Raw genomic sequence first — 13,397 nt, 5'->3', positions numbered from 1 at the left:
GCAAGAGTGGACGTGGGATGGAGGACCCTCGAGGAGGAGGGCTAAGTAGCTGGAGAGCAGAGTTAGAAGTGGTGGAAACAGGAGGAGAGATGGCCCTGCTCAGAGGAGCGTACAATCTAAGGGGAGGGATCAACATCAGAACTGTAGGCAATTGTAAGTGTACCTGTGCAATTTATGTACCAACATTCCGCATAATAATTAAATAAAATATTTAAAAAAAAATAAAAAAACCTCTCAGTTTATTAGTGTAAATGTACTTAATGGGCCACTAAGCCCTAAATAGGAAGCATGGTGTCATTGATGTTACATTGCTGGCTCACAGAGCTATTCCCACCAGTTCATCTGTGAGGAGTACTCCCGTTTCCTCCCACAATCCCCCCAAAAATACTGGTAGGTTAATTGGTTTCTCATGGAATTAACCCTAGTGTGTGGTAGAGAATTTATACTGTAAGCTCCACTGGGTCAGAAACCAATGTAAACAATTAAACATTCTCTGGTAAGCACTGCGTAATATGTTCGCACAATATAAATAAATTATAAATATAAAATAGCAAAAAGTAAATCTAATGAGAATACATCTTACAAAATATATGTACAGTTTCCATATCGTAACAGAAATTAAGTAATTTTAATTATATTTGCCCATTATTTAGCACATAGTAAGCCCCACGCCCTGTTATCAGGTTCCATAGAATTCACTGTTTCTTGCAATATGTTGTACGACAGGAAATCTAATGTGTAGACCAAAAGGCTTCAACAACAAAACCACCTTTATCTGAAATATATCTAACAGGTTTAGAAATCTGTTTGTACATGTATTTGTGAATTGCTACTGGTAAACGTAAGGTATATAAGTCTGTCAATCAATGAAAATTATTCTAATTTGTGAGGATGCAATTTCATGAAATCCTTACTGTACATATCCGTGTGCATGGCGTGTTTCCGTGACCACGGTGTATGTTGCTGCAGGTCTCTGCATGGTATTTTATCACTCCAGCAATGCCTTCTATTTCTGGAGCCTAGTGAATGTCAATTTTACACATGGCTACACTCTTGATATGACTATAAATGATCTCTAGGGGACAACATCAGAACCAGTTCTCAATGTAACACTGGTCTCTTACACCCTTCTGATATTTTCCAGACCACGTCCCACTGCTGATTGACAACCTAAGATAGATCAGAGTTTATCAATTTGGATCAAGACAGGAGATTTTCAGTGGTGTAAAGCTATCACTACCAATCTGTTCTTGCTAAGGACTCAGTTTATTTACTCTTAAGATCACTACTACTCATCTGTGAATCTTTTCTTAAATGTTTCCCACCAAAACGTGTTGGACAATACTTGTTTTTAACCATTTGTTGACTTCACGCAGAACCTATGATGTAATTTTTTTTTTGCTTTGTGCAGTATGTAGGATAAAATAAAAAATAAAGGTGTGTGTTGGGGAGCATTTTATTTAATGTAACATTATGCTCTATCAGAAAGGATTCCTCCAGCACACGTAGCAAGAGATGAGCGATATGTAGAGGGAACTGCTCTATGAGCACTCTAGTCAGAGCTCAACTAGAGTGCTCCAAGTGGAACTTTAGTTAAGCATTCTTCACAAACCATCACGACTGGCATTCTACTGCCCTCTAAAAATGCTTCTTATTCATTTAGTATCTTTACAAGCACTCCTGGGATTCTACTAATTTGCTGCTTAAACATAATAATCTAATTTTTAAAATATATAATAAACTTGACTAAATTTCATGTACTCTGTACAAGGACGCCAAATGGACATGTGCGCTGCATAAACATGGACAGCCCAATGAATCAGCCAACAGTATTTTTTGCTTGTTAAATCATATGTAAATCAGACATAAACACACTTATTTGTAGCTGTAAACTGAGAAATTGACAATGATATTAAAGGTTGCTAATTAATCCTCAATCCAAATGTAACTGATGATTGTATTTTTCATATTCGTGGGTCTTTTCTGTTAGTCTACGATGAGCCCAAGCAAACAGCTTCCATTCAACATTGTAAAGCGCTACAAAATATGCTGGCAAATACTTACATATTTACTATATAAATAAATAATAATAATATTCAGGATAGTCATATTTAGCCTTCATGTAAACATGCATCCCTTTCAAGCCATTTAACCAGCCCCAACCTATAAAACTGCATCAGTACATGATGTGTGCTGAGATAAGGAACACACAACACTAATCTGTCTTTGACGTTATCATTGTTGATCAACCTTCCCCTCTTGCTGGCTGTAATTGCAGTGATTTGTTCTACTGAAAAAAGTACATCCAAGATAATCAAAACCACCTCAAATACAATCAAAATTATCTGATACAAACTTACACTATGTCAGCAGATGGTGACGACTGCCGGGTCTAAACTGCTGCACTGACTGGGAATTGCTGAACTACATTACAATCAGAAAAGTTCAAGAATATATCATTTGGGGCTTCAACAACGCTCATGCATGTATAGAACCTAGTGTTACTGTATCATCATCAACTAGCTGAAAGTCACATTAAATTGTCCTCAACATGGCAAACATTTATTTTAACTGCATATTTTACACAAACAAAAAGCTCCACTTTTATATCACAAACGCCAAGTTGCATGCACAATAGCGAAACTCAATGTGGCTTCAAATTGTTACTGCAAAGTCAAAATTACACAGACATCTGAAAAGAATAAAAAAAAACTACTACAAAATGTAAAACGAGTAACTTGCCAGTGGAGCCTTTGCGGTCACTAGATAGAATATTGTCATGTGTTTTCTGCTGGTTGATAAACTATAATTCTCTGCATTATGGGGGATGTAGGGCTTATTTAGGGGTAGAAAAAGGAAACACAATTTCATTGCTGCACCATTCCTCTGAATGTTCGTATTTATTTGAATGTCATTTAATCGTAATTTGCATTTTGCTAAAATACTTAAAACAACTTGTTTAGACTTCACTACCCATTAAAGACACACCCGTGTATCAATGATCGTTTTAACAAGTAAATGCCTGTGTATCTGTGATCTTAACTACAACTTTACACAACAAAGGCAGCAGCCAAAAGAAACTCATGGCTACACCGTCCTATATGACCCATTCACTCAGTAGGTAACACCATCATCATCATTTATGTATATAGCGCCACTAATTCTGCAGCGCTGTACAGAAAATTCACTCATATCAGTCCCTGCCCCATTGGGGCTTACAGTCTAAATTCCCCAAAACAGACCGACCGACCGACAGACCAGGGTCAATTTTATAGCAGCCAATTAACCTACCATTATGTTTTTGGAGTGTGGGAGGAAACCGGAGCACCCGGAGGAAACCCACGCAAACACGGGGAGAATATACAAACTCCAAACAGATAAGACCATGGTCGGGAATAGAATTCATGACCCCAGTGCTGTAAGGCAGAAGTGCTAACCACTAAGCCACTGTGCTGCCCCACAACTCACATGCAGGGACAAACTGCAGTTATTCAGACATCTGTGGAACAGCCACACTGTAATGTGAAGGCTCAGTCAATGTCCTCGTACATGCACAGATGGAGGTTGTTGGTTGACCTATTTTTCCATTCTGTCCCATTACACTTCTTCCTCTCTTAAGAAATCCACTGTTGTTTTGGGTAGGATAGAATGCCACAATCACTGTTAGTGAAATGTCAGGCCACTTTAGTTGAAAATGACCAACTTAGCCAATTGGGTGTCATGTGTGGTTCCCTTTCATCTCACAAAAATTATAGCTCAATGCTACTCGCAGATCAACCAGAAGATTTTTTTGTTAAAAACAATGAAACACTCTTTATACAACACAATCATAGTTAATTCTTTTAGAAAGGCTGGCACCACATTCTAATATATATATATATATATATATATATATATATATATATATATATATATATATATATATATATATATATACATATATATATATACACACACAATCATAGTTAATTCTTTTAGAAAGGCTGGCACCACATTCTAATTTAATATATATATATATATATATATATATATATATATATATATATATATAATGATCTTTTCCATCACTAATTTACACTGCAGAGAAAAAGCAGCGGGGCACTTACTTTCATGGTTATGTCGTAAACCTATAATATTTTTCCATTTTATAATTGAAGGTAATCAAGTGGGTTTATTCTCTAGTCACAAGTCTTAGTCACCATTTCTTTTCAATACATTCCTTTTTCTTGTGGTAAGTTAAGCAAGTGACCCTAAAAAGGAATTCCTGAACCAGAATTGAACACTTTGTGGAAGTCATTAACACAATAAGATGATAATCAAAGTGTAAATGGTGCGGGACAATGCTCAGCCACCTTATACACACACACACCGCCCCCTTGCTGCGGGTATATGCACTGCATATAGGGAATGCAGCAAACTACTGACCACACCCACTATTGAAGTGTAGTTAGTAGTGTTAAACTGAAGAGAGTATTATAGATGAGTCATGTCCTGAAGAAAACAAGAAATACAAAACTGCTTGGATCATCTGTTCATATTTATAATTCTATATGCACTGTAAAGACATATAAGTGCAATATTATCATTATGCAGATATAATCACTCCCTAACATGTATATAAACAGATAAACACAGTATATACATAAACAGGGATAATGTCACCCCTTATTGCTGTAGTTTTCATGAAGGGTAAAACAGATTTACACAGTGTTCCACTCCCACCCACGACAATAGCATGAAGTCAAATCCTTTTAGGGGGGGCTACAAATATCCTTGATATGGTATTTGTAATAATTCAATTGTGCCCGGATAATATCAACAATAACCAATTTCTGATATTACAAATACATTTATTTTAAATGGATATTACGTTTTGGATATCCTGATTGACATTCATCAATGGCTGGTTGTCAAGAAAAGCACCACAGGCAGTTTCCCTAACATTGCCCAATTATATGACTCACTGACATATTGGACAAGATCAGGTGACACAGGTAAATAGCTTTCTTTAAATTGGCCACTGCCTCTGGATTCAAAGAATGAAAAGCTTTTTTGATGCTACTTGGGAGCGGAAATAACAGCCAGTCTTCTGCTAACTTTAGGAACACAAACAGAGCTGTGTAAATTGTACTGTTTTATATTGTTTGCTCTATGACACACGAGAAAGGTCATTCGTATCTTAAACCCCCCCCCCCCCCACACACACAATACCACCTCTTCTATGTTGCCTCGTGTTAACTTTGTAGAGACAAAATAAAAATACAAAAACTAGAAAACTACTATTAAACAGTTCTTAAACATTCGCTGTGTTGTTTATAATGGGACCCTATGATTTGTTTTGCAAAACAATGGTGTACTACAAATGAATCAACTCATTTTAAACAATTCACTAATTTCCTAACGGCCACTGCTTTTTTGACCTTCACTCAACTGGGTCCAAAGGGGCACATTTAGGGTTGTCGATGAGTGAACTGACAAACTACAGTTTCCGCCAGTCCTGATGAACATCTGATTGTTCGGGATTCCATACACGCTGTGATTTGTGACTATTAAGGACTAAAATAACCTACTCAGCTGTCAAAATCACAGCTTTAAAAAAGGCAAAACAAACAAAAAAAAAGGTGAGTACATTTAACATTTAAATGGCTGTTAGGAAATTAGTTAACTGCATAAAATTAGTTTTTAGGTTCACCTATAAAATATAATTTGTTTTCATTAATCATTACTTACTCACTTCGCATTCAAACTATCATGATAAAAAGCTATTGGGGTTGGGTGTTTCAAGCCCCCACTATTACTGTCAAATTCATGGGTGAGATTCATGGGAACTGTGAGTAGGGACAATAACTACAGGTAAGGCAGCCCATTAAGCTACCATGGGGCATACCACTGTGGGAGGGCGATGGTGTTTATCCATTCACTCTGGAGGTGCCTGCTGTACTCTTCCAGCTTGCACTGGGGCTGGTGACTGTGCTGTGGAGCCCTGAGGGATTTTTATTATATGGAATGGAACTGAAAGCCCAAAATAGGCTCCAAAGCACATGCACTGGCCCCCGTGCATGCTCAGAATAGCAGAGAGGAGGCTCAGAATAGCAGAGAGGAGGCCTCAGCTATGAGGCATGGCGACTGCTAGTTGCGGCCAGAAAAAAAATCAAAAAAGATAGATCCCAATGCGAGTATGCAAGAAATAGAGCAAGATGTCTTCCACACAATTATCCCATGAATGCTGAAAGAACAGCACAATACTACATAGTTAGCATGTATATATGTATATATTAAGGACTTTCTACATTTACACCAGACACAAAAGTACCGCAAGGTTCATTAAAAAAAACCAAAAACCCTAAAAGTCTAAATTCAGTATATTTGTTTTCATAGAAGGTAACTAATTAAGGTGCAGTAATTTTCCACTTGTCGATCCCTAAGACACTAGTATTCTCCCCTGTGCATTATTATGAGCCAAGGGCACAAGGGTTATCAGAAAAGAGCGTTGTAGAGCAGGAAAGAAATCAGCAGGAAGCAAGTCACATACTCCATGTTGCTGTCATGCTTGACTCTGCAGAGTGATGACAGGGCATACAACTGCACAATAACGGAGACTAATTACATTTTAGAAATCAGGAATGGTATACCACTAGTGAAAGGATGTAAACTAAGACAGCAATAGTCAGATTGTGTTTCCTCTCGATTTACTCTAAATCCACTGCAGCGGAATGACTGCCGCAGACCTTTGCCTCCCCACGATGGCTGCCAAGGATGTAGCATCTGAATCTCATTGAACGAGTCAAAGTTCTCAGGACATGAGGCACACATGTTATTTACTACCAGACGTCAGTAGCATTTTAAGGTATTTTCACCGCCTAGATTTTAACATTCTGTAGGTAAAAATGTTTAGGTCGGCAAGTGACCCAACTAATGTATAAACGTTGCCATCTTTGTACCATACGTGAGCTACAGTGTTATTTCTTCACAACTATTCTGCAGATCTTAGAAAAAAAATGGTAAAGTTAGGTATAAGACTAACTTTAGGTTAAACATAGTTGGAAAATATGGAATAGAGGTAGAGGAGCATTGAAAAAAAAAAATAGAGAAGTATAAACAGTTCTGTCATAAAAGATTTAACTAGATATGTCCAGCATGCTAACGGGTCTATCTGTTTTTAGAACGTGGAACGTTTAATGCTGTTAGATGGATAAAGTGTGATTAATAAGGAGGTACAGTGCTCAGAATCCTAAAATGAATGCCTATTGATCTCCAGGGAAAGTTTGACAAAATTTGGGGTAAAAAAAAATAAAATAAAAAAATAAACAGAAAAATCAAACAAATCAGGATCCCATCCTCCAATCTACCTCTATCCTCTCTCTACCATTGTAAGCTGCTTACTGCAAAATGAAAAAATATCAAGGAACAATAGAGAGACTATAAAATAGCTTGATCTGTCTACGAATGACGAGTTATTCTGATTTTTATTTGCATGTAACAAAAATGTTAAATTTGATTTACATATAAAGTAAACCTAGTCATAACATGGCCAAACACTGATATTGGCAACAATTTTGGGGAATTGACACTATATTTCTGCATGTGGCCCTAAAAAGGAACCCAATAAAATAATACAGTTAACTAGTCATTGTTGTTGCATATATATTTATTATAGAGCCCTGCCACCACCTATAATATGGTACTATAGTACCTTGCCACCATGTCTTATAGAGCATATTACTAGAGACTCCAGTGTTGTCCCCAGAAAACTTTGCCTGCTGTTTGGCATTAAAAAGTAGCCGGGTGGAGACTCTGTAATAATATTGAAAGGTTTGGACGTTGTTACCCACACCTGCCAGGACTGGTTAGACTGGTGGTCAGTGGTCTAACACACACTGCTGGCTGTAGCACTGATATAGTGCCTGTTCTAATAGGAGAAACAATGGTTTATTCTATTATAATAAGACTCCAAGAGCCGGGTGGCAAGTAAAAACAGCTGGGTGGAGCACCTGGGAAATGGGTGGTGGGGAGAACACTGTGCCCAGCTGCCATCTCTTGCTATACTATGGTACTATAGAGCCCTACTGCCACCAGTATAATATGGTGGGTAGGATTAAGCTGTAAATAAAACAGAACTTTTGTCTTGTAGACGCCAAGTTGGTAGATAATCATTTTAACCTATATGATATACTATTTGAGACCTTTAACACCTTGAGACTTACGGCAATTGTCTCAAATGACTTGCTCTTGACCTGGCTTTGATGCCCTCATAGGCTGTGTATGTTCTTTAGACAGATTTATAGACTGCAATAAATGCTATTTGAGCATTTTAACATCATCAACCTTATGGACAAACTAAGCTTTTAATTGTGCACTAAATTAATAATGAATCTGTACTGTAAATATTATGGCTACCAGAAAGCACAGATTGAACCTCTATCCATACAGAGGCAACATACTATTGAGGGTATGTTATGTCTATTTATACTTAACTTTTCATACAGGGAAAAAAATAAATACAAATAAATGGGCCCATATTGACTCATACATACTTTTACATAAACACATCCTGAGGGAGTCACCAGAAGTTAGAATTTCTGTTAGATTTTGATGGGAAAAAAAACTCCCCATTCTCCAAACCATTTCTAAAAAGGCACATGCAAGGGAATTGTTATGCCCCTGAAGACCACTCATTATATACAGTCATGGCCAAAAGTTTTGAGAATGACACAAATATTTTTTCACAAAGTCTGCTGCCTCAGTTGTTATGATGGCAATTTGCTTATACCCCAGAATGTCATGAAGAGTGATCAGATGAATTGCATTTAATTTCAAAGTCCCTCTTTGCCACGACAATGAACTTTATCCCAAAAAGAACATTTCCACTGCATTTCAGCCCTGCCAAAAAAGGACCAGCTGACATCAGGTCAGTGATTCTCTCGTTAAACACAGGTGAGAGTGTTGACGAGGACATGGCTGGAGATCACTCTGTCATGCTGATTGTATTAGAAGAACAGACTGGAAGTTTTGTTCTTCTTCTGTTAGCCATGGTTACCTGCAAGGAAACAGGTGCAGTCATCATTGCTTTGCAAAAAAGGGCTTCACAGGCAAGGATATGGCTGCTAGTAAGATTGCACCTAAATCAACCATTTATCTAATTATCAAGAACTTCAAGGAGAGAGGTTCAATAGTTGTGAAGAAGGCTTCAGGGCGCCCAATAACATCCAGCAAGCGCTAGGATCGTCTGCTAAAGTTGATTCAGCTGCGGGATTGGGGCACCACCAGTGTAGAGCTTGCTCAGGAATGACAGCAGACAGGTGTGTGTGCATCTGCAAGCACAGTGAAGCAAAGACTTTTGGAGGATGGCCTGGTGTCTAGAAGGACAGCAAAGAAGCCACTTGTCTCCAGGAAAAACACAAAGGACACACTGATATTCTGCAAAAGGTACAGGGATGACCAGACCATGACTGAGTACCAATGTTTGGAATTGAGCAGGGAGATGCACCACCACGTCTACCACTGACGCTGGTTTGATCGTGCTGGAAAACAGTCTCAGACGACAGAATATTTTCTAAATGCTTTATTGGGTTTAAATCTGGTGAATGAGAAAGCCATACCACATGGACAACATCAAACCATTGAACGCCCATACATTTTTTTTTGGGATGGATGGGACACTGTCATCCTGAAAGACACCCCTTCAGCCAGGTACAAATGCTGCAACATGTAGTGAAGATAATCACTTAGTAACATTAAGTAGCAATGGGCAACTAATTTGCTTTCTAGAGGAATGACTGCACGAAAGAGGAAAATGTGCCTACAACATAACCAAACTCTCTAATGTTGGAAACAAGCACTCAGGGCTGTATTGTTCCTTAGGATGGCGCGCCATGTGCACTCATCCGTCAGTCAAGAAGATGGTGAAGGAGGATTCATCTGACTATATCACCAGAATTTTCATACAGGACACTAACCATGCTGGGATGTCAATTCCTTAATTAACGCATGAGCGATGGAAGGGAAAGCCCTTCCAACAATATATTCTGTATCCTTCAGTTACCCAGGTGTTTATTTTTTGTCCACTACCTGTATGTAGTGGGGTTAGGTTAAGATTCTTTAGGTTTTTGGTCCTCTGCCAATTAGATTCTTGTATAGGCATTAGTATTATACCCAAAAGGAAGTATTATTGAATAAAAAAAGGTGCCAGGCAGCAACAAATAAAATACAAACAGCTTGTATGTTAAATAAGAAAAAGCTTGGTGCTCTATTAGACATTAAACTCTACTAATCTGTTTATGACCAGTGAGAAGTGATTGTTTTAGCAAAACTGAAACCCCAAATTATTCACTTAAGAGATACTTTCAATTATAAAAGACTTATGGTACGATTTTAAAGAGTTCTCTCATACTCTCTCCACTGGGGCTCAATTTGAAAAATTTCCTTGCAACTTACAGTATTCTTTGTATTTGTCTTCTCCCTTTTTGTCTCTCTTCCCTTTCCACTCTTCTAACATGGTTGTCGTGTTCCTATAATTACTTTCTTCTCTACTTCCACTAATGGTTAAGTCTAAGCGTATTTTCCAATTTATAGCTAAAACATTTGATATGCACTTGGACAACAACTTTGGACCTTGTCAAAAACCTTTTTTGAGATTCTATCATTTGCTTAGAGCAGGGCTTTCCACATGGAGTTTCTTGGACCAGAAGTGGCCCTGAAGATCTGTGGCAGCCACCATAGACTTACTGCATGAACCTCCAAGAATAACAGGGTACATGCAGCTGTTGATTGCATTTTTACTTGTGTTCAGGAGGTAATTGGACGTCGCCTAGAATTCCCCAATGTGTTCACTTGCAATAAACGCAAGTGAATGGAGCAAATGGGTTACGGGAAAAATGCAATACTACTGTAATGTTCCCCAACCGGGGTAACACCAGAGGGTAGGGAGTCAATGTAAAAAATGGTTTACATCTTCAGACCAATTTACATACCCTGTACTAGCATTAAAAAAAGGCACAATAATTGAAGAGCGTGGAAATAACCCTCTCTCTGCCATGCTCTGATTGGAAAATAAATGATTCAGTTGGGATTAAAGAGAAAATCATTGATATTATGTTGGACTCCAAATACATTTTTTATGAGATTTGGCAACCTTGGAACTACAAGTCGGCAAATACCTGGTCTGGATTCATTCAATCTATTAGAGCAGAGCAGTTCGTTGGCTGAAAGTGGTCTTTTAATGTTTTTTTTATGCTAACAGCTTCTGTGGCAACCATCACAGACTGTATAAGTCACCAAATTTAATAGGTACAAATAGTGAAATTAATAGTTACATTAACACACCAAGTAGCATTCTACAGGAAGTTGAATACAGAACAACCTGAAGCATTATTTGTTATGAATTGTACAGTGAACACATTTTCATCTAATGGGTTTTATGAATACACACATTTTATGCAAAACACAGGACACAGCAGAAAATCGACATCTTATCAACAAAACAACAGATTTATCATTAGAGAGTGCATGAAGTTGATGTAAGTGGGTGGCTTTTACTTGCACCTTGATGGCCCACAACCCTTGTTAGTGTTACCTAAATGTAAAGGATGAGATGAGTATTGTTGAGGATTCCCAGCAATTATCTAAATCTAAAACTCTTAGGTAACACAGAATGTAAATTTTGTGGATCTTGTTGTCTATGGTTATGAAACCACTCTGATGCCCTATAATGAACCTATTGATTTTGATAGGATCGTTATTGTGCATGTTCATAAATATGGTGAGAAGAACACTGCAAAAAGCCCCTAATGGCCGGTTAGTGCCGCCCTCTCCCAGCACTCCCAAGTATTAGAAAAGAAAAATACATTTTATTGTTGAGGTGCTATTAATGCATTTCAGTAATATGGCAATACCATTGTCAATTATGATAGTTTTGATTAAAATTACTTCTACCTGAACACATACATACATACATACATATACACGCACAATGGTCGGATAGGATATTTAGAAGTGGTGGTATGAAATATATATAGTGGTGGTAGTGGGAATATAAGTGAAAGGAATGCAATAGTTTTAAAAAGACGGCAGTACGAGAAGTGGTGGTATGGCATACCACTGTATACACCCCTACTTCGATGACCACTGCATAAATACACCAAAATATATATATTTATTTATATACATATATATATATGTACAAGTTAACCCGTGCATGATACTCATGCATTCTAGTCAAATCAAGCTACTTAAGGTGTTAAAAAGGTTCTTGTCATGCATTTGGGCCTAGCCCAGGCCTCCTCAGGGGAAGAGCGTTACTTCCCGACGCAAGCGCCCTTTTTTAACGTTGTTTTGTCCACATGTCACCACCTCATCCTTCATCTTCATCGCCACATCCTTCATCAAGCTACTTAAGGTGTTAAAAACTCCCCACTGTCACCCCCGGCAACCACCAACCACTCCCAACTGTCACTTCTCCTTCAAGAAATATATAGGTCAGTGTATAACTCTGCCCAGCAGGTGGCGCTGCAGCTTGGTTGGGGTTTTTTTCACACACGCCACTAGGCATTTATATAGTAGATATACATAGTAGATCATAGCACAGGTGTATTCATTACTGACTGACACATTTTGAAAGATCCACAGGTGGTATAATTATTTCCTTCGTCACCTGGAAAACCTGCACTGTTAAGGGTCCTGAGGACTGGGTTTGGGAACACTGCAACGGACCGTTACTAAACAAAAAGGTCAATACCTGTGGACCTTGCTAAAGGATTCTGTGCTCCATAATTAATTAATGCCTGGACAGAGACTGGCCTATGTTAGAAACAAATTCTCAACTTGTGGCTCTTACCTTTTTATTATTTTCTTTAATATCTTGGGGATTGAGGGACTTGTAGTCACTGGAAGAGAAAATGGCACAGTGGGTACAAACATTCTTTTTTTTATAGACAAGTTCTGTCTAAAAATAAAAATAAAAGTCGTACAATAAAATCATATGGCAGCGAGTAATTTTTCAGCAATTCAATCAACAAAACTAATAGTGTGGAAAATTAAAACGGTGAAAAATATATTAATAAATAATATGAATATGGTTGATTTCAGCGCCTACAGCTTTTTGTCTAAAATAGGAGGCAAGGACCAGGGACGAGCTTTGACAGCCAAATTTGCCATGTGGTAATCCCTTGTCGTCAGCGTTCAAAGAGCTACAGGCTTATTTCTCTCATCTCATTTCAACACGAACAAAATTTTTAATAGCATCTTGAGGTCAGTAGTTTCTATAGGATTAAGGCAAAAAAAAAAATCATAAATGAAATGGGAGCTTAAAATGAAAGGGGGACATTGATAGTCAAAAAGGTACAGAATGTTAACTCTTGAGAAACAGCATTCCACAATCCGTGTGACAGCATGATTTCAGG

At 37.9% G+C, this 13,397-nt stretch overlaps 1 protein-coding gene across 7 annotated transcripts in view; it reads right to left on the bottom strand.

Moving 5' to 3' along the window:
• The window catches only part of EHBP1 (EH domain binding protein 1), a 267,437-nt gene that overhangs the window by 113,023 nt on the left and 141,017 nt on the right, over positions 1 to 13,397 (bottom strand). For all 7 annotated transcript variants that reach the window (XM_075203887.1, XM_075203881.1, XM_075203884.1 and 4 more), the window contains one exon: positions 12,833 to 12,881. In XM_075203887.1, coding sequence (XP_075059988.1) covers positions 12,833 to 12,881 — 49 coding nt within the window. The remainder of the gene's footprint in view (positions 1 to 12,832; positions 12,882 to 13,397) is intronic.

Source organism: Mixophyes fleayi, chromosome 3 (genome assembly GCF_038048845.1).
Source record: "Mixophyes fleayi isolate aMixFle1 chromosome 3, aMixFle1.hap1, whole genome shotgun sequence".
In the NCBI taxonomy this organism is placed as follows: domain Eukaryota; kingdom Metazoa; phylum Chordata; class Amphibia; order Anura; family Limnodynastidae; genus Mixophyes; species Mixophyes fleayi.
The sequence above is the reverse complement of the archived record's forward strand: the minus strand, read 5'-3'. Positions and strand labels throughout refer to the sequence as shown.